This window comes from Ptychodera flava, chromosome 17 (assembly GCF_041260155.1).
Source record: "Ptychodera flava strain L36383 chromosome 17, AS_Pfla_20210202, whole genome shotgun sequence".
Lineage (NCBI taxonomy): Eukaryota > Metazoa > Hemichordata > Enteropneusta > Ptychoderidae > Ptychodera > Ptychodera flava.
This window is the reverse complement of record NC_091944.1, coordinates 40,047,609-40,074,923: the sequence shown is the minus strand read 5'-3', so window position 1 is coordinate 40,074,923 and position 27,315 is coordinate 40,047,609. Positions and strand designations below refer to the sequence as shown.

General features: G+C 37.7%; 1 protein-coding gene across 6 annotated transcripts in view; it reads right to left on the bottom strand.

Moving 5' to 3' along the window:
• LOC139116309 (DNA repair protein XRCC1-like) overlaps positions 1-27,315 on the bottom strand; it is a 216,354-nt gene that overhangs the window by 68,791 nt on the left and 120,248 nt on the right. For all 6 annotated transcript variants that reach the window (XM_070678935.1, XM_070678939.1, XM_070678936.1 and 3 more), the window contains 2 exons: positions 12,317-12,497; positions 216-375 (listed from right to left, as the gene is read on the bottom strand). In XM_070678935.1, the coding sequence (XP_070535036.1) occupies positions 216-375; positions 12,317-12,497 (341 nt within the window). The remainder of the gene's footprint in view (positions 1-215; positions 376-12,316; positions 12,498-27,315) is intronic.

The following is a 27,315-nucleotide window of genomic DNA, read 5'->3' as shown; positions in this document are numbered from 1 at the left end:
CTATAACAAATAATTTTTTATACTGTTGTGACTTTCCTCCCAATCATTATTTACAAGATTCAAGAATGAAGCATTTCTTATGTTTTAGGTAATATACAAATTTAGAAATAATTTGCCCAATCATATCTGTACTTACATAAGTACAATCATCTGTCCAATCAGGTCTGTACTTACTTAGATGAGTCAAATCACTGTCCAATTATGTCTGTACTTACATAAGATGTGTACAATCATCTGTCCAATCAGGTCTGTACTTTGCTCCCATATCTACTGCTTTATCTCTAAGTTGTGATCTCTGTGGATTTTGATATCCGCTGATGCAAAATACCACTCCATCCATCAACTCAGAAAATGGACTTTGTTGAGATGGTTCAGCTGTAAATGAAAACGAAACAATTCATTGAATACTCCTCATTAATAACATAGGGCCAAAGTCCCTGAAGCTACTATAGACATGGATACAAAATTAAGTATTTCCTGACTGTATGAAATTATCTCACTAAGGTCATCCTAGGGATATGTAAACCAAATATTAAAGCTGTCTGACCAGCGGTTTTGAAAAAACAAGCGACTCAACAGTTGACAGAGCTCTGCTGTGTTATGTAGAGAATAACCTTTTGTGACACATGTATTGATGAAGAAGGTGGATATCTTTGATAGCTCATTTCAGGATGGCCTGACCAAAAATGGAAAAAAATTCCGTAAAAATACAGATTTGCATATTTCATCAGATTATATTAGTCTATAATAGCAAATAAACGAGAGTTAATTACATTCTAATTAAAGTAACCAAGACTTGCTTAAATCAAGATTTACGTCATAAAAAAACAGCATATCTATCAGGTTATAAAGAATCTTGAGCTGGTTATCTTTTAATATCAGTATTTTCATCCTATTAACCAAGCACATTTTAACTTTCAAATTAACATTGTAAGTAAGTTCTGTTGAATAAGTTGAGACTGTACGTACTCAGAGAAAGCACACTGAAGAGACAAATGTTTGAAACATAAGAAGTTCAAGGTCATCAAAAGCATTATAAGGAATCATGTTACATTTTCATTGCACTGTTTACACAGATTGCATAATTGCTATAAATAGCACATGAGGAATCTTACAGCCTAGCTTTACCATAAAAACCCTATCACTTTGACCACTCTTTTAATTGACCACTCTATTTTTTTCCTCAAAAAGTAATCTTATTTTATCCTTACCTAGTCAACCATAAATGGAAATTAGAACTTTCTCTATCTCTATTTATTTGACCACCCTATCATGACAAACTATTATGAGCAATTTCTTTTAGATAACATAAATGGTGGTTCAGAATATATCAAAGTTGGGATTCAGGAAAGTTGCCTTTACATGTTTTAATCCTCAATTCACTATGAACTGTCAAAAAAAGTTGAACTTTCTGATAATTCCACACTAAAGTTATTTTGGCTTTGATGATTTCCTAATTAATTCAATTATTTAAAATCATATTAATTATTTTTTTCTGGGTGAATTGATAGGGTTTATACAGTACAAGAATCACATACAATGTAAGTCAAACTTTGACCAAAAATGACAAAAAAATTCCTTAAAAATACACATTTGCATATTTCATCACAATTAGAACAAATCTAAGTTGGGTTATCCCTAGGGACCTGTATACCAAATAACAAAGCTGTCTGACCAGCGGTTATGAAGAAGAAGATTTTTTACCAAAAACACCTTTTTTGGCATTAATTTGCCTATTTTCAACAATATCAAAAAATTAAAAAAAATAGTTTCTCAAAATCATATTTTTCATCTACACAACAAATATCAAGTCAGTAAGTACTGCGGTTCTCAAGATATTTGAGTGAACAGACGCCTCACAAACGGACATACATACATACATACATACATACATACATACAGACTGACGCCGGACGCCGGACGGATACCCATCCCAATAGCTTCTATAGACTATAGTCTATAGTAGCTAACAAATACCACATTCCTTGTTTGCATTTTTGTCACATTTGTTGAAAAAAGTTTTCAAAATGAATAATATCATCATAATCTTACAGTTCATGCTGCGTAAGCAATAGTACGTGTAACATGGTTTTCATAGCAGCTCTACAACTAGTAGGGTGGTAGATAATGTCCATGTAGTAAAATCACAGTCTTTTTCACAGAGGTTTCCAATACTGACTCTCATAGAAATTGATACATGCCCATAATAAGCTTTATAAAGATGATATTTACAGATTAAAGCTAGGCTTTTATGAAGCTTGTATTCACAAACTGGAGCAAATCTTTATAAAGTTGATATTCACAGACTAGAGCAAGTCCTTATACTAGCAGCTGATAGAGCTCCACTGTGTTATGCAGAGTATAAGTATTTTTGACACAATGTGTTGATGAAGAAGGTGGATATCTGAGAGCTTGACAAAAATGGCAGAAATAGCCTCAACAAGTCATTGATAATGACACAGTCCTCACTTGTACTTTAATTACAAGTCCTCTGAGAGGAAGAGTCCTCTTCATTAATTAGGTCTGTAATTAAAAATACTGCGATACAGACGGGGCTTAACAGCCAAAAATGAGTTCCATGGTGGTGAAAACGTAAAACCAATGTAAGCCGCCATACTAATTACAAAAGGTCATTAAAATGAATCAATTAGTACTTAATCGACAGGATGCTGCCAAACATTTTTGCATCCCATCCTAACACTGACAGATTATCACCGGTACCATATTTCATAAAGTTTGATGCAGTACAATTGACATGCATATGTATGACATAGGTCAATGTCCTTGTACCAACTTTGAATAAAATCGGTTGAGATGTGCCTGAGTTATGGCTCCATACATGAAAAAATCGTAACAAAATAGCCGCATGGCGGCCATATTGGATCATATCACAAAACAAATCAACGTGCATATGTATGACATATATGAAGTAATCCTTGTACCAAGTTTAAATGAAATCACTCAAGGCATCTCTGAGATGTCTGCGTGAACAGACAGACGCACGGACGTGACCAAACCTATAAGTCCCCCGGTGTCCATGGGGACTAATAATCAAGAAAACCCAGGCTAAGGACGTGGCACGAAAATCGCATATGTTGTAAACAAATGCTCATGAATAGTATCACATGACATCAGAACACAGGGCCTGGCAAGAATTATTAGTGTAGAAGTTATGAATATGATCCATAAATGTCTTGTATTAAACTATTTTTTTTTATACAAGCCTTACCTGTGTCTAGTGTGTGCCTATTAATTTACGCTAGCTATCCCTGTATAGTATTTCAAAGAAAACAGTCTATATCTGTTAATTTCCCTCCCTAATCCCCTTCATTAATTTGTTCTGCCGATCACTGACGCGGGGACTTATCGCCCTGACTAAATACCTCGTTAGCAGCTCATAAGGTAATAGACAGAAAGGGCTGAAACTTTCAGGGTCCGATTTCAAAAAATCTTCATTTTCGAAGGGTTAGGTGACGTAAATTTTCGAAAAAAGTTGGCATCAGCTTTGTACTTAAGCAAGCAAGAACACTGACTAGTTATTTTCAGGATTCCAATGGCCAAAGGTGGAGTACAACGATCGACTGGTTCTACCAGTCGATGGCATGAGGATGGGAGTAACGCCGGAAGAAGAAAGTTGCGACCTTTGACACTATGCTGGCTCATATCTTGTTTTCGGGAGCGAGCAAATGGACAAGTTGTAAACAAAATTTGCATACTTCCACAAAAGCTTCGCTTAGTGTCAAGGTCGATTGATATACTCTCAGTTACTCGAATTAAGTCTCCCAACTGTGTTTTAGTGCATTAAAATACTCCGGCATCAAAGTTGGGATGTTAAGTTCGTTCAAATTTCCCAGGCTTTCATTTGGTAGACGCAACTAAAACACTAATATGCCACAAACACTAATAAGCCACAAACACTAAAAACACCGTGTGAAGTAATTGCAGTGTTTGCCCCGTGTCTGCAAAGTCGGGTTGATTAAATCATGATTAAATCTAGTGAACATTTCTAAAAATCACGAATGTTTCTCGGATCGAAGTGAATTCGTCTGTCTGTTTATGATTTGACCAAAGACAGCGTAGTGGACGACCAGTTCCACTGCCAATGGCTTGACAGTGATGCCGCGCCTACTCGTGTCTGATCCGCAAAAAAGAAAGGATCGCGTTGAATTTTCTAGCAGCAGGCTCAAGTTGGCAACAAGTAAATTGCTTTGTGGAGATTTATCGTGAAGGAAAGCCAACGGGTGTGAGAATGAACACGAATAGAAAACCAATACTATCACTAGGAAAATTCTCATGTCAATGAAAGCAACTCGGATCTACAAGTTTGACATGCCTTATTTTCATTGTCAATGTCATGAAACACAAAACTTTTTCTTTTGACTCTTTGCATGTCCCCACCTTTCTAAAATGTCAACTGTCTGATGTAACCCAAGTAAAATTATTGTAGCTGGAGACATATTTTGGTAAAAATACGTTGATTTGTTTGAGATTTTGCTGTGACAGCATCGTGAAATAAATGATCGGCAGCATTATTTGTGGCGATGGAATAACCACAATTTCGTGGTTAGTTGCCACATTCAAAAACTTTCCTATTATTTATAGTATGTCCGACAGGTGCACGTGATACACCACGAGAGAGAGAGAGAGAGGGAGAGAGAGACGGCGGGGGGAGATTGTATCCAAGTAGCCGACTATGCTTGTCTTTGTAGTGACTCTCTAGGTTCGTTTATTTTTTTGCCTGTTGTTTTTTGCTTTTCTTTGCAATTTCGCTGGTTTAATTGCTTGTGTTACAGATTCATTGACATTACTGGATCTTTGTGTTGTTCATTATGTTCACTTCTTTGGATAAATGTAACGGATATAGGTTTTGAATCAAGTATTACGCAAAGAAATGTTTGATTTATATAAGTGATGAACCTTTGAATAAAAAAACGAGAATATTTTGATCCATTTTGACTTTCCCCGTTGATCCGGCTCAAAAGTCAAGTAGTAAACCCAGCGATGACTCGTGGAATGATGGATGTTGATGTTTATTTCGGGAAGTGTTTTTGAAATTGTTATGAAATTCTATCGGGAAATTAGTGGTTTATACGGAATGCTATATTTTTACGACCATGGTTTATTGTACAAAGGCAAAGGAAGGCATTACAAAACAGAATAGCAGCCTTAATTTCGTTTTAATTCAATTAAATTTCCGTTACTGTTTGCGCGACATCTCCGTCATAAGATCGTCATTGGTCTGTATGTGGTCTGTACATGGTCCTGCCGGCGACACCGTACACGGAGGTAGAAAGAAAGAGGGACCTCCATGGTCTGTACAATGACCGACGTAGAGAAAGGAGGTATAGCTACACTTGCCTAAGTCTGACGCATCTGTGGCATTTAGATATCAAAACAGAGTAGTAGAATTACAGGAATTGACTTCAGCAGACTGTCGCATTAGTTGTGAGGTGGTTGAGAGATAGGAGCAACACGTACATGTCGCGTAGATCGTGGAGTGGCGTTAAGAAAGCCATGCTATAGCGTCCGCCTGAGAAACTCCAAATGACCACGGCCAGTTCATAATCTTGGAGGTAACATATCACACCTGTACGCTTCATAATCAGTTGATTTTCTCTCACAATGATAAGGAAAGTACCTCATTTGGCCTCAATTTTATTAGACATCAGGGGACAAAATATGTCTTCCTGACTCCAATATGTCCGTATCCATTACTTTACACAAAAATTCAAAGCGGACACCGTCGCTGCTGAACTACATGTACATGTACTTAGAAGATTACGTAATGGCGTTTGCGCATACATGCATACCTAATAGTATACGATGTTTATTCCTGTTTATCTATGCATACATGCATAAATTAAGTGTCTAGGTACTTTACTCCCATCCTCTTGCCACGGACCCTGAGAGTTTCAGCCCTTTCTGTCTACTACCTTATGAGCTGCTAACGAGTTATTTGGTTAGGGCGATAAGCCCTCGCGTCAGTGATCGGCAGAACAAATTAATGAAGGGGATTAGGGAGGGCAATTAACAGATATAGACTGTTTTCTTTGAAACACTATACACAGATAGCTACTAAGCTAGGGTAAAGTAATAGGCACACACCAGACACAGGTAAGGCTTGTATAATGAAAAGAAGTTTAATACAAGACATTTATTGATCATATTCATAACTCCTACACTAATAATTCTTGCCAGGCCCTGTGATCAGAGCTGTGCCTATTGGTTGAGAGGATAGACATAATAAGGTCATGCATGATGAGCTGTCATGTACTACTCGCTCTTGCTCATTCATAGCTTGACCATCGAGACACTCGAAATGCATGAAACTTGCAAAATACGGAATAACTCGTCGAATATCGAATTTTGTAGAATATCTTCATATGATGACAAATAATAATTGTTATTTATACCTTAGTGGGTGAAGCCACCCATTAAAGAAAATGGTTTCTGACATGATGTCGCACATGCCAATCAGCCTACAATACCAAATCAAATCGCTGGTACCGGCCACACCTCAAAAGTCATGATATTGTTCAGACTTATTGGTATACCAAATGTGAGCTAAAAATTGAAGTTGTCATCATAACTTGAAATATCACATGATCATCCTTAGGAACAAGTCTTCCAAATATCAAAGCAATCAGACAAGTAGTTTTTGAGAAGAATTTTTGTGACTAAATATGTCAAAAACAGTGACGATGTCACTGTTTGCTCCTATATAGTTATCAAAACAAGCCAACAGTTGTATGAAACATGGATATACATACAGACAGACTGACATACAGAGACTGGCACAGTGTGATGACATTGGCCCTCAAGTGTGCCTTGGCCAATGGAGAATCATAAAGATATAACAAACAGCTGAATGTAATGATAAAATAGTTAAATATAGGCAAACAGGCACTCAGGGTAAATATGTTACAGCAATTTGATTAGTTTCTTTTCCTTTTCTACTTCTGTGATAATTTTTAAGACAATAAATCTGCAAGGCTATTTATGTATTGACAAATATGTTATCTTTTACAAGCACACAGCAAACTGTTCTTGATTTTGCATTTACAATATTTGACATGGACTGAAATACAAAACATGCAACCAATGTTTACATTTTGCCCATACACAAGATAGATGGAGAGATTTCAACATACAATCATTAACTCAGAAACTCTACAGGGAAAAGTAAAAATACCGCAATTGTATGGTGTCGCTCAAATTTGATCAGAATTGGTACATACCAAAGATCAACAATAAGTGTTGTTTCTATCTGGTCAATGCAGGAAATTCTATGTTGATGTTATGACTATGATTTCTGCATAGTACAACCAGAAAAACAACAAGAAATATTTAAACCAGAAAAACAAGAATGACAAAGGTAACAAGGTCTGAAACTTTAGGTACTGGAGGTCAACTTTAGCAACATGCATAGTAGAAAGAGCTTGTCCCTCTTAGTTTGAGCATATACAGTCTTCCCCCCCCCCTCTACTGTCTATGGTTTGAGCAGGTTTGTTAATATGTCACAGTTCAAAAACAATGACAGGAAATGACTAATTAGCTGTTTCAGTTACTGCCACCACTCCCACACATAATAGGTACCCTGCATACAAATACGTTAACCCTTAAGACGCCATAGACTTTCATGCAATATAGCCTCCCATGCCAAGAACTTTTTGAACCAATAATCTTGACATGTTACACTTCTTTGAGATAGGTACAGTGTCTTTCCTATGATTGGAAGCCCAGCCAAACCGCTATGAAACTCAAAGATCAGGAAATGAAAAAGCTTCGAGAAGTCTTTCAATGTTTGGTTTAGCAAATCAGGGATGGGAAAATGGGCTTACAATGCACATTTTTAGTTCAAAATACATTGAAAATTATTAAAAGACTCTAAAAATAAATTTTATAGTCCAAAAACCTGCAAACTTTTACACATTTTAAATGTCATGAAAAGACACATATTTTGGTGAAAATTTTCAGCGGAGGAACTTATCAAATGTAAATAATAAACAAACAAACAATTGTTGGTATTTGTCAATAATACAAATACCACATACCCTTCAACACAGTTACACAAAAGCATATAACACAAGTGAAATATACATTAAGACACATTAATCAGCAACATGATTGAATTTCGTAAACAAGATCTTTTATTCATTTGTCATTATTTTTTTGTTTGTTTGTTTGTTTGTTTGTTTGTGTATTTCTTTCTGCATCCCAAGGTGAAACCATGTATAACCAGGAAAAATCTTTGTTTTTGTTTTTTTATTTGGATTCTGATTGCTATCAGATATGATTCAAGTTGTGGAATGAATGTTACCATACAAGTTAGAGAGGATATGTTTAGATGTTTGAGAGGTTTTGGCATTGCAAGTAAACACAAACAACAAATTTGATTGATATCATGAAGAAGCTGCCATCTTACAAGACAATTCAAATCAGAGCCTGTGTATTCAGCTACGTTATTAGCTACCCTGTGATTGGCAAACGATGAGAAACTTCACCACAAAACGCACTGCCTGAACTTCTGAGAAAATAAATTCGGTTCAAGAACTAAATAAAATAAGTTCGAGGTACAATAAGAACGACATTCACGTCTGAACGCTTTCGATAACTGTACTGGCCCTGACGTTTGATGGCAACGTCACCGTAAATCATGACAGTCAATGTGAACACATACGAAAGTTTGATCACGTATTTTGACGAGCATGCAACATAATTCGCCAGCAAATGAACAGAAACCAATAGATATGATATAAATAATTACATATCGAGTACATTTCGACAAAAGAATATGTTATTGACGTAGGAATATGACGCGAGATCAACAGTTCGGAACGTGCCGTGTTATACATTTTGTGCACACAAACCCGTGATCGGCGGCCATCTTGGCCGTCTCGATACACGGTGAAGAATGCCGCGATACCAAAGTTTACTTTACATAAACAGACCTAATCGTTCCAAAATCACATATTAAGCTAAGATTTAGTGAAAATACTTTCAAATTTCTTCACCATTAGTGTTTTCGGCCCAGAAAACCGAACTGACATAACGTAAAAACCTGATCAATTCGACCAGAAAAAAATAATTACGATTTCAAAATCGTCGATTTATTGGGAAATTAAAACTGCCGAAATAATTTAGTGGTCGAATTAATTGGAACGACGAGGATGAAATTTACGCGAGACATGTTTGCCATGTTGAGACTGCTTCAAAGCATGGACTGTGAAATTTTGTGAGGTCAACAAATTAGGTGATAAAAAACCTCAAACGCACCTGGGTGTCACATCAAAATCAAAGTGGCCGCGATTACAGACGGAGCGATCTGTGACACTGCCACCGGCCACTCGATGGACGCTGGTAAGTTGACATCGTGTGCCAGCCCTTGGAAATATATTCTAACTCCCTGACAGGCAGATGAGATAGTCTAATGGCGTTTGATGCATTGAAAGTTTGTAAAAATAATAAAAAATGACATCACCGATCATAAGAAACGTGGCGTTGAAGATAATAGTTTTTAAGAGAAGACTATGACGACCCTATTTCTGTAAGTATTGCCTAACTTTGGAAAACCAACATCTGAAGATTTACTTCAACCAACACTTTTATATTTATTCTACTCTTATTATAAGATTAGTCGAATTTCTGGAAAGTAGGTGTACATTTTCGATGTCAGTGTATCGTCTATACCGAAGTCATATCTGAAACAGTATAATCAGATCGCGACAGCGTAAACCTTTCTCTCTCCCTCTCTCTCTCCAGCATTTCGATATTTTATATTGTCGACATTTATATAATATAAGTCTGAAGTTTCAGGTCACTGCTCAATGCAAGTATGTGATGTCAATTTTCCGTATCGGGCATGGTCTCTATCGTCACTCAAATCGTTAGTTTTTTCCTGTTGTACGTTGGTCAAAACTAATGACACTGTAGGTCAGGATATAACATCGGTCAAAGTAAGATTGAATAAGGAAGACAAAAATGCTTTCATCGATTGACAAAAATGAGAAGGAAAGAGTCAGTAAATATCGAACCATAAAGGGGAGATCGAGACTGCCATCCCCCATGATTAATCAACTGGGAACAAAATATATATTTCGATCGACAGACTTACACAAACAGAGACAGCATTTTATTCAGCTTTACAATAAGTCACCGCCTTTCCTATAATAACACCCCGTTTGCGTTTCGATCTACTCTGCTCTGTCCCCAATCGGTATGGCCGTCCGGGTTTCGCCTACCGTCGGCGTACTGACTGGCATGGTTATTTCTTCAGCGATCTTTTCATCGCTTGGCATAAAATACAGCATCTCTTTTGGTGCACAAGGCTAATCAACGTTTAGAGGGAAAGTCACAGGAGGTTAGGATATTATATAGGTGAAATTAGAATGGAATATTGAAGATGAAAAGACTTATCGGTCGACAAAAATTGCCATAAACCAAAATTTGAGATTGTCTATGATTTATTAATTGGGTACAAAAATATTCGATTGAGTCATTAAAACAGCCAGAAAGAGCATTTTCTTTAGCTTGAAAAAATAAGTCGTCGTCTTACTCTTTCCTTGACACTGTCCCCATTTGCGTTTGAAAATATTAGTCTGTTCCTAGTCAGACAGAACGCACGCGGCGCGGCGGCCGTATTTACCGACATGTAACATCGATTTTTCCTCAGCAATTTTTTCAGCGTTCGCAAAAGATTTCGCAAACTCGTCCTTTTAGTGCACGGGGCACATCTGTCTATGTGTTTTAGGAACAAGCAACATGTGGTTTAGAACATAATATCTGTCAAATTAGGAAGGGATATTGATTCACACATAGAAAGAGTCTGTAAATTTCAATCGACACGGGAAGGTAAGAATTCGGAAAAGACAATGAGAAAGGGAGAAAGTACGTAAACGCATATTTCGAAAGCAGTGACTGAGATCCAGCTCACTATAAATCACTGAGGTTTCCCACTCAGCGAAAATAATCATGTGACCCAATGAAAACCAATCTGAAAGCCGTTTACAAAGCCCTTTGTTGTTCTCATTTCTGCCTTTTTGTCTGACCCGTGGTTCATCGTATTCGTAACGGTGGTTTTCGATGTCTTGAAATATCGTTCATTCACCAACTGAAGGAAGTTTTTGAAAGGTATGTAAATCGGTCGAATTAATAGAGATCGAGAAAGTCCCAATTTTAGTCGGTGGTCGATTTGAAAGGGCCCAAATAAAATTATGTTTTGTGCAAAAAATAGGGTGGTCGAATTAATAGGGCAGTCGAATTGATCAGGTTTTTACGGTACTCAAACTTGAGCTTTCAGAGAGGCTGGTCACCGCGATGCTCCGTAGTGACGCCATTCGAGCTGCTGTTCAACTTCAAAATAACATTCGACCGATCAAAAAAAGTCTTCATTTTCTCAGAAAATATCCTCAAAAAATACCAAACTATGCCATTTCTATAAAGAAATGGACGATAGATTGTCACAAAACCATCGTCTTTAGGATATACGGCAGAAAAAAGCGTTCAGAATGTCTCTCACTTCGGTGAAGTCAGCAACCAGATCTGATTAGATATTCACGGTAAAAATAGTCGACATGATTTCCTCGAAAGGTCGCTCAAATTACTGGAAATTGCCGTAGCTACATAAGATGATGTCATTATTTTAGTCCTTATATGGGCCTGAAGTGGGTTCAAAGGGTAAGGAATGGATTTATTTGACAGGTGACTTCTTAATCGTGGGAAATCAAGTTCCAAACTTTGCCTTAGCGAACCTCAGGCCGTGTACAGTTATATCCATGCGTAGCGCTGACAGTGAGTTGGGCATGTACGGATATATAAGGGCATGGCGTTTTCAGGGTTAAAGGTCAAAATCTCTTACTCAGATGTGTGGCCTGTTTCAGTTACTGCCACCACTCCTGCACATTTGCAGGATTTCCCCCTTTTCTTACCTCATTTGCACATTTTTGACACTGACATGTTCATTTGAACAACGTCACATCTCAACCCCTGCATCTACCTGTACACCAAATACTGAGATGGTAGCTTTGGCGGTATGGGAGCCTTTGCGTGTGACCGACATACATCTGCACATACATACCCACATACAAACAGACATACAGATGCCATCGACTTACCATATAAGCTCTTTTTGGTATTTATATAATACCAAATATGAGCTCAATATTCTGGCTGATTTCATTGTAATTACAAGATATCACATTTTGATCATCCCTATGTACCTGTATAGCAAATACCAAATATCAAAGACATCATGCAATTACACAGTGACATGATGCAATAATGCAACATAACTTCAAACCTTGATACATCAACTTACATTTCCTTTTCTTCTGAGATGGTACATGAATCTCTTGTGCCATGGCCGGCTTTTTCACAACGGCCTTGAAGTTATCTTTTCTACTTGAGGCAACATTGCTGTCATCACTGGCATGCATTCTCTTGTTTGTAGATATTTTGCTTTTATCTTCACCAGTGGATAACTTTTTCTTGTTCTCACTCTAATTAGAGAAAAATCACATCAGCAAAAGGACAACCTAATCACATTATGGGACGGTGCACCCAACACACTGATTTTGCTAAAGTCACTTTTTTTGCAAATATTCATTCAATTTTCATTAAGTTGTTAACCCAAGATTAAAATACTGGTTTGGTTCATGTTTTAGCTTGTCACGTAGTTGTAAGTTGCCTTATACAGAAGTATTGATTTATGCAAATGTATGCAAATCATCCAATTTTCTGGTTTCTTTTTCCTCCCAATATTAAAATTCTAAAAGAATTTAACATCACTCTAGTTGGGTCAAATTTTCTGAAATTTTCACATTATGTTCTTACATGCTACACAACAAAACTATTTCATTTGGTAATAAAGTTCTTACATTTTGAATAAGAGGCATTTTAAATTTGCTTATCATGATTTTAATCACTGTTTTTGAGTATCAGTCTTTCAACCCTTGCCATTTTAGAATGAGGATAGATAATGCAAAATAAAATGGTCATTTTTTTCTACATATACTCTTCTTTCAAGTGAAATATTACATTTTCGAAAATAGCATCAAGTTTTTGACTTAAATTAATTTTTATCATTAATACCAAAATTGAGGTTTTTTACCCAAAATACACACCCTCTTCATCCTTCAAGTAAACTACTGCTACCATACTAAACTTTAGAGTCTCTGCTTTTTATACTATGCGGGGGTTTCCTTGTCATCTTTGATGAGAAATATTCCTTTGAAAAAAGTGTGTTGGCAACATGCAGCTCCACCTTTACAATAATAACTTTCACTCTACACAGATACATTGATGGCCTTTCCAAATTCTTTCACAGAGGTTGTCAATGTACACACTAGTCCAGTCCCCTGCCCCATTTTTATCTAGCTGTGCTGCTAATGAAAATAGGGTCATGTATGGGCTACACGTGGGCGCCATTTGAGTCAGAATTTGATTGCATATTAATGAGCACAGTCACCTGACAAGATCATGTGATCAGCACATCTGTACAGTAGCAAACATAGAGAGACGAAACATTGAACATTTAAGTTATTTGCACAGCTTCAATTTTAAGTCTCCGACTTTGTACTTCTATGATGGCATTTAGTGGTGAAATGACATTATTGTCTATGGTTTTTTCTCAGACGTGACAGACTATCCCTCCTTTGGCATGTACAGCAGTGATCCAAAAATAAGTGATTTTTCGTTTTTCATTAAATGTTGACATAGGAATCTTGGTTTGGGAAACCATGGATGATAAAATTACTTCATGGGCAAACAAATGTAAAATTAAAGGCAACACCAAGTTGGAAATAAATGCAATGAAATCACCGCAGTCGTTCCACCTAAGACAGCCATGTTCACAATGACAACCATGTTTACAATAGCCCATACCTGACCCTATTTTCATCAGCAGCGCAGCCAGTGGTTGAAACGGGTTAGGGAACAGGACTAAGTACACACTTAAAGGGCAAAGTCCAGTGCCGTGGGTGCACAATAGGCAACGTGGTAGTGACGTTGGTTGTTGGCAAACACTAGGTTGGATGGGGAAAACACTTGCTTAGTCGTTGGCTTATCAGAGAAACATAAACTATCTTTTACAAAAGGGCCTACCGATTATCACCTGTGCCTGAATATTATGGAAGTGTGCAGGGTTCACACAATTTGAGCCTACCTTCTAACTAGGGTTTGTGGAGCGGCCAATGGGCTGTAGTCTGGGCGACAGACCTTCCTAAACTGTGATTTCTTCGCTACTAAGGTGACTGTATGCCATACGTTGTGAGTTTGAATCCCATCGAAAATTTACTGAATTCACAGTCATTTGTGGTTCAATAGACAGCAATGACAGCTGTGGTATGCAATAGAAATATAGGAAGTTGCGGAACAGAATGGCCGCTCACGTATCGCCGAGTTGGGAGACGAATTTCCCTTATACAATTTTCTCAATAAACAGCAACGATGCATGGCTTTCAATACATCTATGAATTCCTGCTAACCTTTTTGCGTCTAATAAGTAGATGTGTGCATATTCAAACGGGACCCAGTTTTCAACCCCTGGCTTTCAACACGGAATGGATACTTTCTCACAACAGCAGCGGGTGATTTGAATGTTAAGACGCTGTGATGGAAGCCAGTTGTCAAAATGGACATATAACGAGCTTCTGAAGGAAGATAGAAAACGAAGGTCTTGACTTAGTTCAGGAAAGAATTTCCTCGGGCACTGTATTTAGTTCAAATCTAGCCCTGAGCATCTCGTGCTCAGTACAAGCGCACACACTAGACATAAACAATAAGGGGAAAGTCTAGCAAATAGATTATATTCTCTAAGGACGGCAGCAGATTGTGATCGTAAGCAATCGTAAGTTAGAACTTTCTACTGTTAGTAATTTCATGGCTTTTTTTGTAGGCAAAGATGTAGATAATGGCCGGTCACTGGTAAAAAACGTCAGGTTACACGCAGCCTGCAACAAGCTATAAGACGCATGGGAGAAAACCTTGTGAATTTGAAAAACAAATCTTCATCAATTTGTATTTTCAGTGTAAATTTAGGTATTTCAAAACAAATCACAGAAAAGGGTGAATAAATTTTGAGTAAAACTGATCTAAAACGTTACGATCCCCACTTAGAGTGTGGTATGCAATGGCAAGACACGAAATATAGTAAGCACAGGTTGCATATTCGGTTACCTCGGATAGGTAACCTCGGAAAACATCGACGACCATTCGTAATATGCAAATGACATGTGACTGAGACGAAGTGGAAAAGTTGTCCATAGTTCCATAGATGAGCATGCATATTTGAATACTATATGCGCTGCTTTTCACGATATGTAAGCCAGAAAACTTAAACTAAGGGAGGAGGTCATTTTCAAACAGGCGGTACCTCGCGCGGAGTCCGCGGTGTCCCTCTTACCCTGCCGGGACGTGAGGTAAAGCAGTTAATGCCTTTTAATGAGTTCGCATGCATAAATTGTCCCCTGGAAAACCGCACCATTTGACATGTCATTAAAGCTTGTGACGTAGTCTTCTGATCTTGCCGACAGTAACGCCGATGTGTGACAAGTCCAGCGAAGGAGCAAGGACTCACACACGGTCATCTGACAGTGTTCAACTTGTCATATCAGTAATGGCTTTTACCGGGGTCTGAAGAGGTCGACAGCAATTTAGGTTGAGTGACATTAGCGTCCATTGTTGAACAAATCAGATTGCATGCCCTCCTGGGGTCCTGAAACAGTCATCTGGCAGGTCCTAAAATGCGTTCTTAAATTAGAAATCGCACCTGGGACTTTTCAATGCGTACTGTCTGTCGAAGTGACCTAGAAAAATTACAACACACACCCACACAAAAATGTGCAAAAAAATGTCTGCAACAATGTAGTATTGCCCCAAGGGCATGTGGAAGTCTTATGTAAATATTTTCGGTTACACCAATAAATGTATACGCCGATTAGAAAGATGCACGCAATTTTAAAACTTTACTATTTTCCAACTGTAACATCGGGCAGTTGATCATATTTCTAAAATAAAAATGACATCACTGATCACAAAGAAACGTGATGTTGAGAAGAAAGAGACCATGGTATAACTTGACGTAAAAATACTGGTAATGTAAGTATGTTTTCTTTCTTAAAGCTTAAGGTCTATTTGTTGAACAATATTTAAGTTTTGAAGCAATAAACATAGGGCCAAAGTCCCTGAAGCTACTATAGACATGGATACAAAATTAAGTATTTCCTGACTGTATGAAATTATCTCACTAAGGTCATCCTAGGGACCTGTAAACCAAATATTAAAGCTGTCTGACCAGCGGTTTTGAAAAAACAAGCGACTAAACAGTTGACAGAGCTCTGCTGTGTTATGTAGAGAATAACCTTTTGTGACACATGTATTGATGAAGAAGGTGGATATCTTTGATAGCTCATTTCAGGATGGCCTGACCAAAAATGGAAAAAAAAATTCTGTAAAAATACAGATTTGCATATTTCATCACAATTTTAACAAATCTAAATTGGGTTGTCCCTAGGGACCTGTATAAAAATAACAAAGCTGTCTGACCAGCGGTTATGAAGAAGAAGATTTTTTACCAAAAACGCCTTTTTTTGGCATTAATTTGCCTATTTTCAACAATATCAAAAAATTAAAAAAAAAACTTTCTCAAAATCATATTTTTCATCTACACAACAAATATCAAATCAGTAAGTACTGCGGTCCTCAAGATATTTGAGTGGACGGACGCCTCACAAACGGACATACATACATACATACATACATACATACAGACTGACGCCGGACGCCAGACGGATACCCATCCCAATAGCTTCTATATACTATAGTCTATAGTAGCTAATAAACACTACAGCTTACGTTAAATTTTTTCCCCAGTGCGAAACTTTACGTCATGGTTTTAGTAATGCATAAGCTTACCAACTTGATTATGTTACAAACAATAATGTAGACAAACACGGGTTATTTATTTGAACATCCGAGATCGGAGCTATCTTTTTCCCTTTCAAAAATTTGAACACAGAAGCTTGTTTGGGTGGCGAGGAACATGTTGTGATAGAACTTACAAGTATGGTCCCAAGAAAATTTCTCAGAATCGGGAGCTTGCGACGTGGTATATAAAAATGACATGCAGGAACTTTGAACTTTGAATGTACGTTACATCGGTCCAACAACTCAGGCTCCCGATCCCCTTCATTCTGTTATGTTTCTACACATCCCAATGTTATTCAAAGATTCACGGGGTTGTATTTAGATGCCACTAGAATTAATAATGTTATCAGTTTTCTGTGATCCCGTCAAATCAACCGTAGGCGCTCTGTGCGTTTCTTCGCGATGCCGGTGTGTTGCACTTGCAGCAAAGAGAGAGAGAGAAAACCCCAATATCCGGATCACCCAGCGATCTACAACAAATGTTAAAATGGCAATTTCGCAGCTTAAATTTCATCAAAACTTAGCGACATATTTTATTTGGCACGAGACTAGATGCGAACAGACGGTTTTTGACTACGTGTGACGGCGACATCGGGTTTGGGATATAGTTCCTCTGCAATTCAGAGGTCAAGACAGGACAACCCTAGATCTCCTCTGATTTGTCGTAAGATCCGAAAATATCGCGACAAATATTGGTTATTTTGACTATCTGCTGATGTTTTTTGACGGTAGTGTAATTATTAAATATTGTAGTGTTGTACTGTTATGGTAGCGACGTTATTTTTTTAACTTATCAGATACATGGCTGAAATATTAAACCGTGGATATGTTTCTTCAGATTTTGCCGTCGAGCTTCGCGAAAACCTGCCCGCTTTGTGCAGATTGCTTTTTAGCTCCGCTGTCAGCGACGCGGAGCTTAGCAGATAGGTTGATTTTCCGTCGTCGTCCGTCATCGTCGTCGTCCGTTGTCGTCCGTCAACAATTGTCTTCTCCTCTGAGACCGCAAGTCCAATTGCTTTGAAATTTTATATGCCGTTCACTTGGGATGACCTCACTTAAGTTTGTTCAAATCGTGGTGAAATTTGCATATTTGTATTTTTGGGGCATTTTTTGGTGTTTTTGGTAAAAAAATCTTCTTCTCTGAAACAGCTTGTCTGATTGCTTTGAAATTTAATATGCAGTTTACTTAGGGTGACTTCAGTCAGATTTGTTCAAATCATGGTGAAATTTGCATATTTGTATTTTAAAGGCAATTTTTGTCATTTTTGGTAAAAAAATCTTTAAAAATCTTCTCCTTCAAAACTACCAGTCAGATAGCTTTGATATTTGGTACATATGTCTCCAGGGATGATCTATTTCAGATTTGTTCAAATTGTGTAGAAATATGCAAATTTGCATTTTTAAGGCAATTTTTGCCATTTTTGGTAAACAAGCGACCTAGCGGCCGATATAGCTCCGCTGTGTTTATGTAGAGAATAACTGTTTTTGACACATGTTGATGAAGAAGGTGGAAATCTTTGATAGCTCAATGCAGTGGCCAGAAAAAAGTAGCTAAAATAGCTGCAAAAATACACAATCGAAGATTTCATCATACTTTGAATATATCACATGGGATCATCCCTAAGAACATGTCAACCAAAGCTATCTCATGAGTAATTTTTTGGAGAATAAAATTTTCTGACCAAGAATGGCAACAATGGCCCCCAAAAATAAAATTTGCAGATTTCATCATAATTTCAAAAGATCAAATTTAGTTCATCTATAGAAACCTGTATACCAAATTTCAAAGCTGTTAGAGCAGTTATGTTATGCTATGTTATATCAATTTATTAAAGTGTCATGTGTGGTCTTAAACAGCTTGGTTGCCTCACCCAGCCCCAAGGGCTTACAAGACACGAAAACAGTATATTTTGAGAAACACATTTTTAACGAAAAATGGAAAAATGGACCCAAAAATTCAAAATTGCAGATTTCATCATAATTTCAATAAATATTATTTAGTTCATCTATAGAAACCTGAATACCAAATTTCAAAGCTATCAGATGAGTAGTTTTTGGAAATACACATTTTTTGACCAAATATGGCAAAAATTGCCCCAAAAATACAAAATTACAGATTTCATCAGAAATTCCATATATATTACTAAGCTCATCCGTAGAAACCTGTATACCAAATTGAAAAGCTATCAGACCAGTACTTTATGAGAAACACATTTTTTGACCAAAAATGGCAAAAATTGCCCCAAAATTACAAAATTGCAGATTTCATCATAATTTCCACAAATATCATTAAGGTGATCTGTAGGAACCTGTATACCAAATTGCAAAGCTATCAAATGACTAGTTTTGGAAATACACATTTTTTGACCAAAAGTGGCAAAAATTGCCCCAAAAATACAAAATTGCAGATTTCATCATAATTTAATAAATATCATTTAGTTTATCTGTAGGAACCTGTATACCAAGTTTCAAAGCTATCAGACCAGTACTTCATGAGAAACACATTTTTTGACCAAAAATGGCAAAAATTGCCCCAAAATTACAAAATTGCAGATTTCATCATAATTTCCACAAATATCATTAAGGTGATCTGTAGGAACCTGTATACCAAATTGCAAAGCTATCAAATGACTAGTTTTGGAAATACACATTTTTTGACCAAAAGTGGCAAAAATTGCCCCAAAAATACAAAATTGCAGATTTCATCATAATTTAATAAATATCATTTAGTTTATCTGTAGGAACCTGTATACCAAGTTTCAAAGCTATCAGATGAGTACTTTTGGAAATACACATTTTTTGACCAAAAATGGCAAAAATTGCCCCAAAAATACAAAAATACAGATTTCATCAGAAATTCCATACATATTACTTAGTTCCTCTATAGAAACCTGTATACCAAATTTCAAAACTATCAGACCAGTACTTTTAGAGAAATACATTTTTTGACCAAAAATGGCAAAAATTGCCTTAAAAATGCAAATTGGCATATTTCTGCACAATTTGAACAAATCTGAAATAGATCATCCCTAGGGACATATGTACTAAATATCAAAGCTATCTGACTAGTAGTTTTGAAGAAGAAAATTTTTAAAGATTTTTTTACCAAAAATGACAAAAATTGCCTTGAAAATACAAATATGCAAATTTCACCACGATTTGAACAAATCTGACTGAAGTCACCCTAAGTAAACTGCATATCAAATTTAAAAGCAATCAGACAAGCGGTTCCAGAGAAGAAGATTTTTTTACCAAAAACACCAAAAAATGCCCCAAAAATACAAATATGCAAATTTCACCACGATTTGAACAGCCTTAAGTGAGGTCACCCCAAGTGAGCTGCATATAAAATTTCAAAGCAATTGGACTTGCGGTTTCAGAGGAGAAGGCATTGTTGACGGACGACGACGGACGACGACGACAACGGACGACGACGGAAAATCAACCTATTTGATAAGCTCCGCGTCGCTGACAGCGGAGCTAATAAAACACAGCGGAGCTATATCGGCCGCTAGGTCGCTTGTTAATTAGACAAGTTCTTGTCTTGTTTATTCGGTAAGTTTAACTGGAATTTGGCCTGGCTGCATAATAACCGTTGGGCCTGGGTTTCAACTCTGTCTTGTTTTCTAGTTCAACACACGGGCCTTGCGAGGCACTGCATCAGGGGACACGTGAAATCGACTTTTCTCTGTTGAACGTGAGACTGACTGCAGAGACGGTGTTGAACTCGTCAACCCTGCAACACTAATTTGTATCACTGATATCTACGAAGTCTGCATTAGTGCATTGCCAGTATTTAGAAGTGACATACGTTGAATAGTCTCAATTAATCACTTGTAGCCTACATTCTGTTTAAACGCCCCGACTCTTTGGATACTGCCTTCATGACAGTCAAAATACTGTGAATACTTCAGCATCCTTCCTCAGAAAAAATATGAATGAAACCCTACAATGATTATCATCTTTGCGTTCAGCCGACCCCCCCCCCCCCCTCGCGTTGTCAGGTGGCCTGTCTTCTTCAGCGTATTGTTATGTAGGTCATTTCCCCCACACTCATCATGACCTGAGTTCAATTAGTCTAGAACATTCTCAAGGTCACTACCCTTAATGACCTCACAACCTTGAATTCAATTAGTCATGTTTGGAATGTTCTGGAAATTCAGATAGCTGTGTAAGAGAGATAATTTTAGAACAGTAATTAGCATGTCAATAAAAGTTCTAGATTGTTCTTATATGCCCTTATGTAAGCACATGTGTATAAAAGGGACGTGCACAGCTTCCAGTCAGACTTTTGGGATCGTGTCTCTTGTATGTTACTAAACTCCAGCAATAGTCATTCTCAAGACTTTTCAAGACCTTCACTGCCAATGCTGGATTTATACTGTGGACTTTGTGCAACTTCAAGCCTGCAAGCAAAAGGACTGTTCATTCATCCGACAGACTGTTACAACTCTGAGACTGGAGCTTTGCCGTCCCAGCTGAGATAAGTAGTCTGTACACTTTTAAAGCTTGTACTCTATCCCTGACTTAGCAATTAGTTTTGTTTTCGTAATAAATTTGTTTAAATGGAAACTGCTGAGTTCACCCTTTTGTTCGTTTTCTCTGCACGTAACAAATTGGGGGCTTGTCCGGGATACGAATATTTTGAGCCGTTTGACAACATTTCGCCTGCCTTTTTCAACACTACTGTATACTGTGAACTCAACGAAATTTAATCATGGCGGAATTCAAGCCAGACGAATTTATGGATGACCTTGATCAGGACACATTTAATTCCCTCAGAAAAGACAACCTCATAGCACTGGCAAATTTCCTTAAAGTAGATGTCAAAAGCTCTATGCGCAAGCGAGAAATACAGTTCAAGATTGCAAAACATTTAGTTAATTCTGGCCATTTTGAGGAGTCTGCCTTAAAAGATTATGAGCCTGAGTCTTCCTTCGAACTCAAAAAATTAGAATTAGAAATACAGGCAGATTTGGAGCTTAAGAAATTGGAATTAGAAAAGGAAAAGTTACAAATGGAAGAAAGACAGAAAGAAAAAGAAAGGCAGGAAAGATTAGAAATGAAAGAAAAAGAATTGCAAATGGAAGAAAGACAAAGGGAGAAAGAAAGAGAGGAAAAAGAAAAGGAAAGAGAATTAGCAGAACACCGACTGCAGTTAGAAATGAGACGTTTAGAGCTTGGTTTTAGAGCTTGGACAGTCAGGAAAATTCTTCCCTTCAGACAATTTTGACATCACTAAGCATTTCAGGCTAGTTTCCCCTTTCCAAGAAAAGGATGTTGATAAATATTTCCTTCATTTTGAGAAAATTGCTCAGAGTCTGAATTGGCCTAAGGAGTCCTGGTCTATGCTTTTGCAGAGTGCTTTGGTGGGTAAAGCCAGAGAAATTTACATTCAGTTGTCAGTAGAGCAGGCTTCAAATTATGATTCTGTGAAGGAATTTATTCTCAAGGGCTATGAGTTGGTGCCTGAAGCTTAACGTCGGAAATTTAGGGATTGTGAGAAGGTGAAGGATCAAACTTATGTTGAATTTGCTCGAACAAAAGAACAACTGTTTGATCGTTGGTGTTCTTCTGAAAAGGTCAGTCAGAATTATGACAAATTACGACAGCTTGTTTTGATTGAGGAATTTAAAAGGTGCATCCCGAGTGACATCAAGACGTTTATCAATGAACAAAAGGCAGATACATTGGAGGTTGCTGCACGTTTGGCCGATGATTATTCATTGACCCACAAATCTTCATTTCTCAGCAAACCATCCCAGTCCTTTTCCTACAGAAACAATGCAGGTAAATTTAACTCCTCCTTTTCATCCAAGAATTTTTCAAAGGACAGTAGGAAATCAAATGACAACAGTTCACAGAGTTCAAGTAAACACTCCCACATCATCAGATCCCAAGTCTCAATCTCCTTCTGACAAACAGTTCGGTACACTTTCTTGTAATTATTGTAAGAAAGACGGCCATTTAATGTCAGAGTGTTTCAAATTGAAAAGAAAACGTGAAGGTCAAAGTGGTCAAAGTGGATCTAAGCCCACCGGCTTTATTTCTTCATCAACTCAATTAGAGTCTAATAATGTGTGTAACACATTTTCTGAGGTTAAATCCCTCTCATCCCCAATTAATGAGGTCAAGGTCAATTCTTCTCAAGATAGCATTATGGGTATTTTCGAACCATTTATTCATGATAGTTTTATATCACTTTCTAGTGATTTCTCTTCCGCTACCCCTGTCAAAATTTTAAGAGATACTGGGGCGTCCCAGTCTCTTTTGTTGGCAGATATCCTGCCATTTTCTGAAAAGTCATTTTCAGGTTCTAAAGTTCTCATTAAGGGGGTAGATTGTAATGACTACATTCCTGTTCCTCTCTATAATGTCTATTTGTCTTCGGACTTTGTTTCTGGACCTGTGACTTTAGGTACTAGGCCTTTTTTGCCTTTTGAAGGGATTCACCTTCTTCTTGGAAACGACCTTGGGGGGACAAGGTCATTACTAATCCACTTGTGATTGATAATCCTAGTTTAGAGCAGAATCCAGAGCCAATAGAAGAGGAAATTCCCGGTGTTTTTCCTTCATGTGCTATTACTCGAGCCATGTCAAAGAAAACTTCTCAGAATCAAAATACTCTCAAAAATAATGTCACAGATGTTGACTTAAATAACACCTTTCTCAGTCAGGTGTTTGACACGGATCATTCCGTTATCCCTCGTGGATTTGAAACTTCCAGTAAAACTTCTGCTGACCAAAGTCAGACATTTTCTAGATCAAATCTCATTGCAGAACAACACAAAGACCCAGATATTTTGTCTTTGTTTGACAGGGTAGATGATGAAGGTAAAACGTCAGATAGCTCTGTTTCCTGTTATACAAAATCTGGTATTCTCATGCGTAAATGGAGACCTCCAGATGTTTTGGTTGATGACGATTGGGCTATAAAACATCAAATTGTGGTTCCAAAGCCCTATCGTGCTGAAATATTGCGCCTGGCCCATGAAACGCCCTGGGCTGGTCACTTAGGAGTCAGGAAAACTTATCATAAAATTCTCAGTCACTTTTATTGGCCTAATCTCAGGCAGGATGTAGAACATTTCTGTAAAACTTGTCACACATGTCAAATGGTCGGAAAGCCGAATTAGACCTTTCAAAAGGCCCCTTTACAGCCAATTCCTGCATTTCAAGAACCATGTAGTGGGATACTAATAGACTGTGTTGGGCCCCTACCAAAAACAAGATCAGGAAATGAGTACATGTTGACAATTATGTGTACATCAACTCGGTTCCCAGAAGCCATACCACTGAGAAACATAAAGACAAAGACTATAGTGAGAGCTTTAGTCAAATTTTTCACTTTATTTGGCCTCCCTTAATGTGTCCAGTCCGATCAAGGCTCCAACTTTATGTCTGGTATGTTTCAACAAGTAATGGATCAGCTAGGCATTAAACAGTATAGGTCATCCGCCTATCATCCAGAAAGTCAGGGTGCTCTTGAGCGATTTCATCAAACTTTGAAAAACATGATTAGGACCTACTGTTTCGACACAGAGAAGCAGTGGGATGAAGGAATTCATTTTCTGCTCTTTGCTGCTAGAGAGTCAATTCAAGAGTATCTTGGTTTTAGCCCATTTGAGCTTGTATTTGGACATACAGTCCGTGGCCCACTGAAGCTCGTTAAAGAGAAATTCCTATCAGACGATGATGATTGTCTGAATATTTTGCAATATGTGTCAGATTTTCGTACAAAACTCTCTAAAGCATGTGAATTAGCCAGAGAAAATCTTGAGTCATCTCAGCAGTCAATGAAAATCAAATATGATAAAAGCACCTCAAAACGGAAGTTTGAACCAGGTCAAAAAGTTCTTGTTCTACTTCCGGTTCCTGGCTAACCACTCCATGCTCGTTACTTTAGGCCATATCTAATTGATAAGAAATTGAGTGATTTAAATTACATCATAATAACGCCTGACAGGCGAAAACAAAAACAGCTATGTCACATAAATGCTTAATTAAGCCATATTTGGATAGGGATAATCCTACTATAACTCAGCCTGTCAGTACAGTCAGTTCTGGCCATTATGAAGATAGTGATACTGAAACTGACTTGAGTGAAAATACTCTAAACTCAAAGCTGGGCTCGGTCAAGCTTCAGAACTCAGAAATCCTGGAGAAGCTGGAGTCTACAAAGTTGGCACACCTCCAGCCAGAACAACAACAACAGGTGAAAGAACTGCTCCACGAATATAAACACCTGTTTCAAGATGTTCCAACGAGGACAAACGTCATCTATCACGACGTTGATGTTGGCGACAGTAAGCCTGTAAAACAACATCCATACAGACTGAATCAAACAAAAGCGAAATATCTCCAGGAAGAAGTCAAATACCTGCTGGACAATGACTTTATTGAACCCAGTAAAAGTAACTGGAGTTCGCCGTGTATACTTGTTCCCAAATCAGATCACAGTTATCGTATGTGCACGAACTTTAGGAAAGTCAACACTTTAACAAAGACAGACACTTTCCCAATCCCGAGGATTGACGACTGCATTGACTGAGTGGGAAAAGCCAAGTATGTGACGAAATTTGACCTACTGAAGGGATTTTGGCAAGTCCCTCTGACGGATCGTGCTCGTGAAATATCTGCCTTTGTTACACCAGACGGATTGTTCCAGTACAAGGTGATGCCATTCAGAATAAAGAACTCTCCGGCAACGTTCCAACAGATGATCAACGACGTCATATCCGGGCTAGACGGATGTGAAGCTTACGTTGACGACGTCGTCCTGTATAGTGACACCTGGGAGGAACACATCAAGCTCATGCGGAAGTTCTTTGAGAGACTGAGCAAAGCAATGTTGACTGTCAACCTTGCCAAATCTGAATCTGGTTGGGCGAGGGTGACTTACCTCGGACATACTGTAGGACAGGGTGAGGTAAAACCTGTTGATGCCAAAATCAGTGCCATTTCAAGTTTTTCCATACCAAACTGCAAACGACAACTGATGCGCTTTCTCGGTATGGCTGGTTACTACAGAAAATTCTGTCCAAATTTCTCCTCAATTACTGAGCCTTTGACTAACTTACTTAAAAAGAAAGTAAAGTTTGTTTGGTCAGAGCAATGCCAACAGGCATTTGATACACTTAAAGCCATACTGCAAAGTGCCCCAGTGTTGTCTGCACCAGATTTCACTTTGCCATTCAAATTAGCTGTAGATGCTAGTGATACGGCTGCTGGTGCTGTTTTATTGCAAGAGGATAGTCATGGTGTAGATCATCCTGTTTGCTATTTTTCACGCAAATTTAACAAATCCCAGAGAAACTACTCTACAATTGAAAAAAGTGTTTATCTTTGATATTAGCTTTACAGCATTTTGAAGTTTATGTTACTTCTTCAAATCAGCCAATAGTGGTTTATATTGATCACAACCCTCTTGTTTTTCTGCAGAAATTTAAAGGCAAAAATCAGAGATGGCTAAGATGGAGTTTAATGTTACAGGAGTTTAATCTTGACATTAGACATATCAAAGGCAGAGACAATTTAATTGCAGACAGTCTCTCTCGTATTTAGAGTTTATTGTCGTTCACACCTTTAAGATTACATTTGTAAAAGAAAGATTTTTCTTTGAAAAATTTTCTTTTTTTGAAGAGGGGGTGTGTTATGTAGGTCATTTCCCCCACACTCATCATGACCCTTAATGACCTTACAACCTTGAATTCAATTAGTCATGTTTGGAATGTTCTGGAAATTTAGTCAGCTGTGTAAGAGAGATAATTTTAGAACAGTAATTAGCATGTCAATAAAAGTTCTAGATTGTTCTTATATGCCCTTATGTAAGCACATGTGTATAAAAGGGACGTGCACAGCTTCCAGTCAGACTTTTGGGATCGTGTCTCTTGTGTGTTACTTAACTCCACCAATAGTCATTCTCAAGACTTTTCAAGACCTTCACTGCCAACGCTGGATTTATACTGTGGACTTTGTGCAAAAAAAATAATTGCAATCATACCAATCCATAATCCAATGACAGTAGGTCGGAATTCGGAAGACAATAGTTGTAAACATAGACACAAAACAGCACAGAACAGACAGTAAATAGACGGTACACAAACAAAGTCACATTCATGAAAGAAAGATATATGGACCTCTGGCCAGAAGACCAAGAAGTGATGTCAGGTGTTTCGAAAATAGTAAGCGCATCCTGCCCCACATGTGGCACCCGCCATATATCAATCTGTAAGTCAGATAGGTAGTGGTCACTAACTAAGGCCCAATGTCACCGATGCCATCAGTGATCATTTGTCGAAGAGAGATATTGTATTTATCTACCAGCTTGCGATACCTGCCAAAAAAGCGTTTGAATGTAGAGACAAGTCTTGCTCTGGTGTAACCTTGATT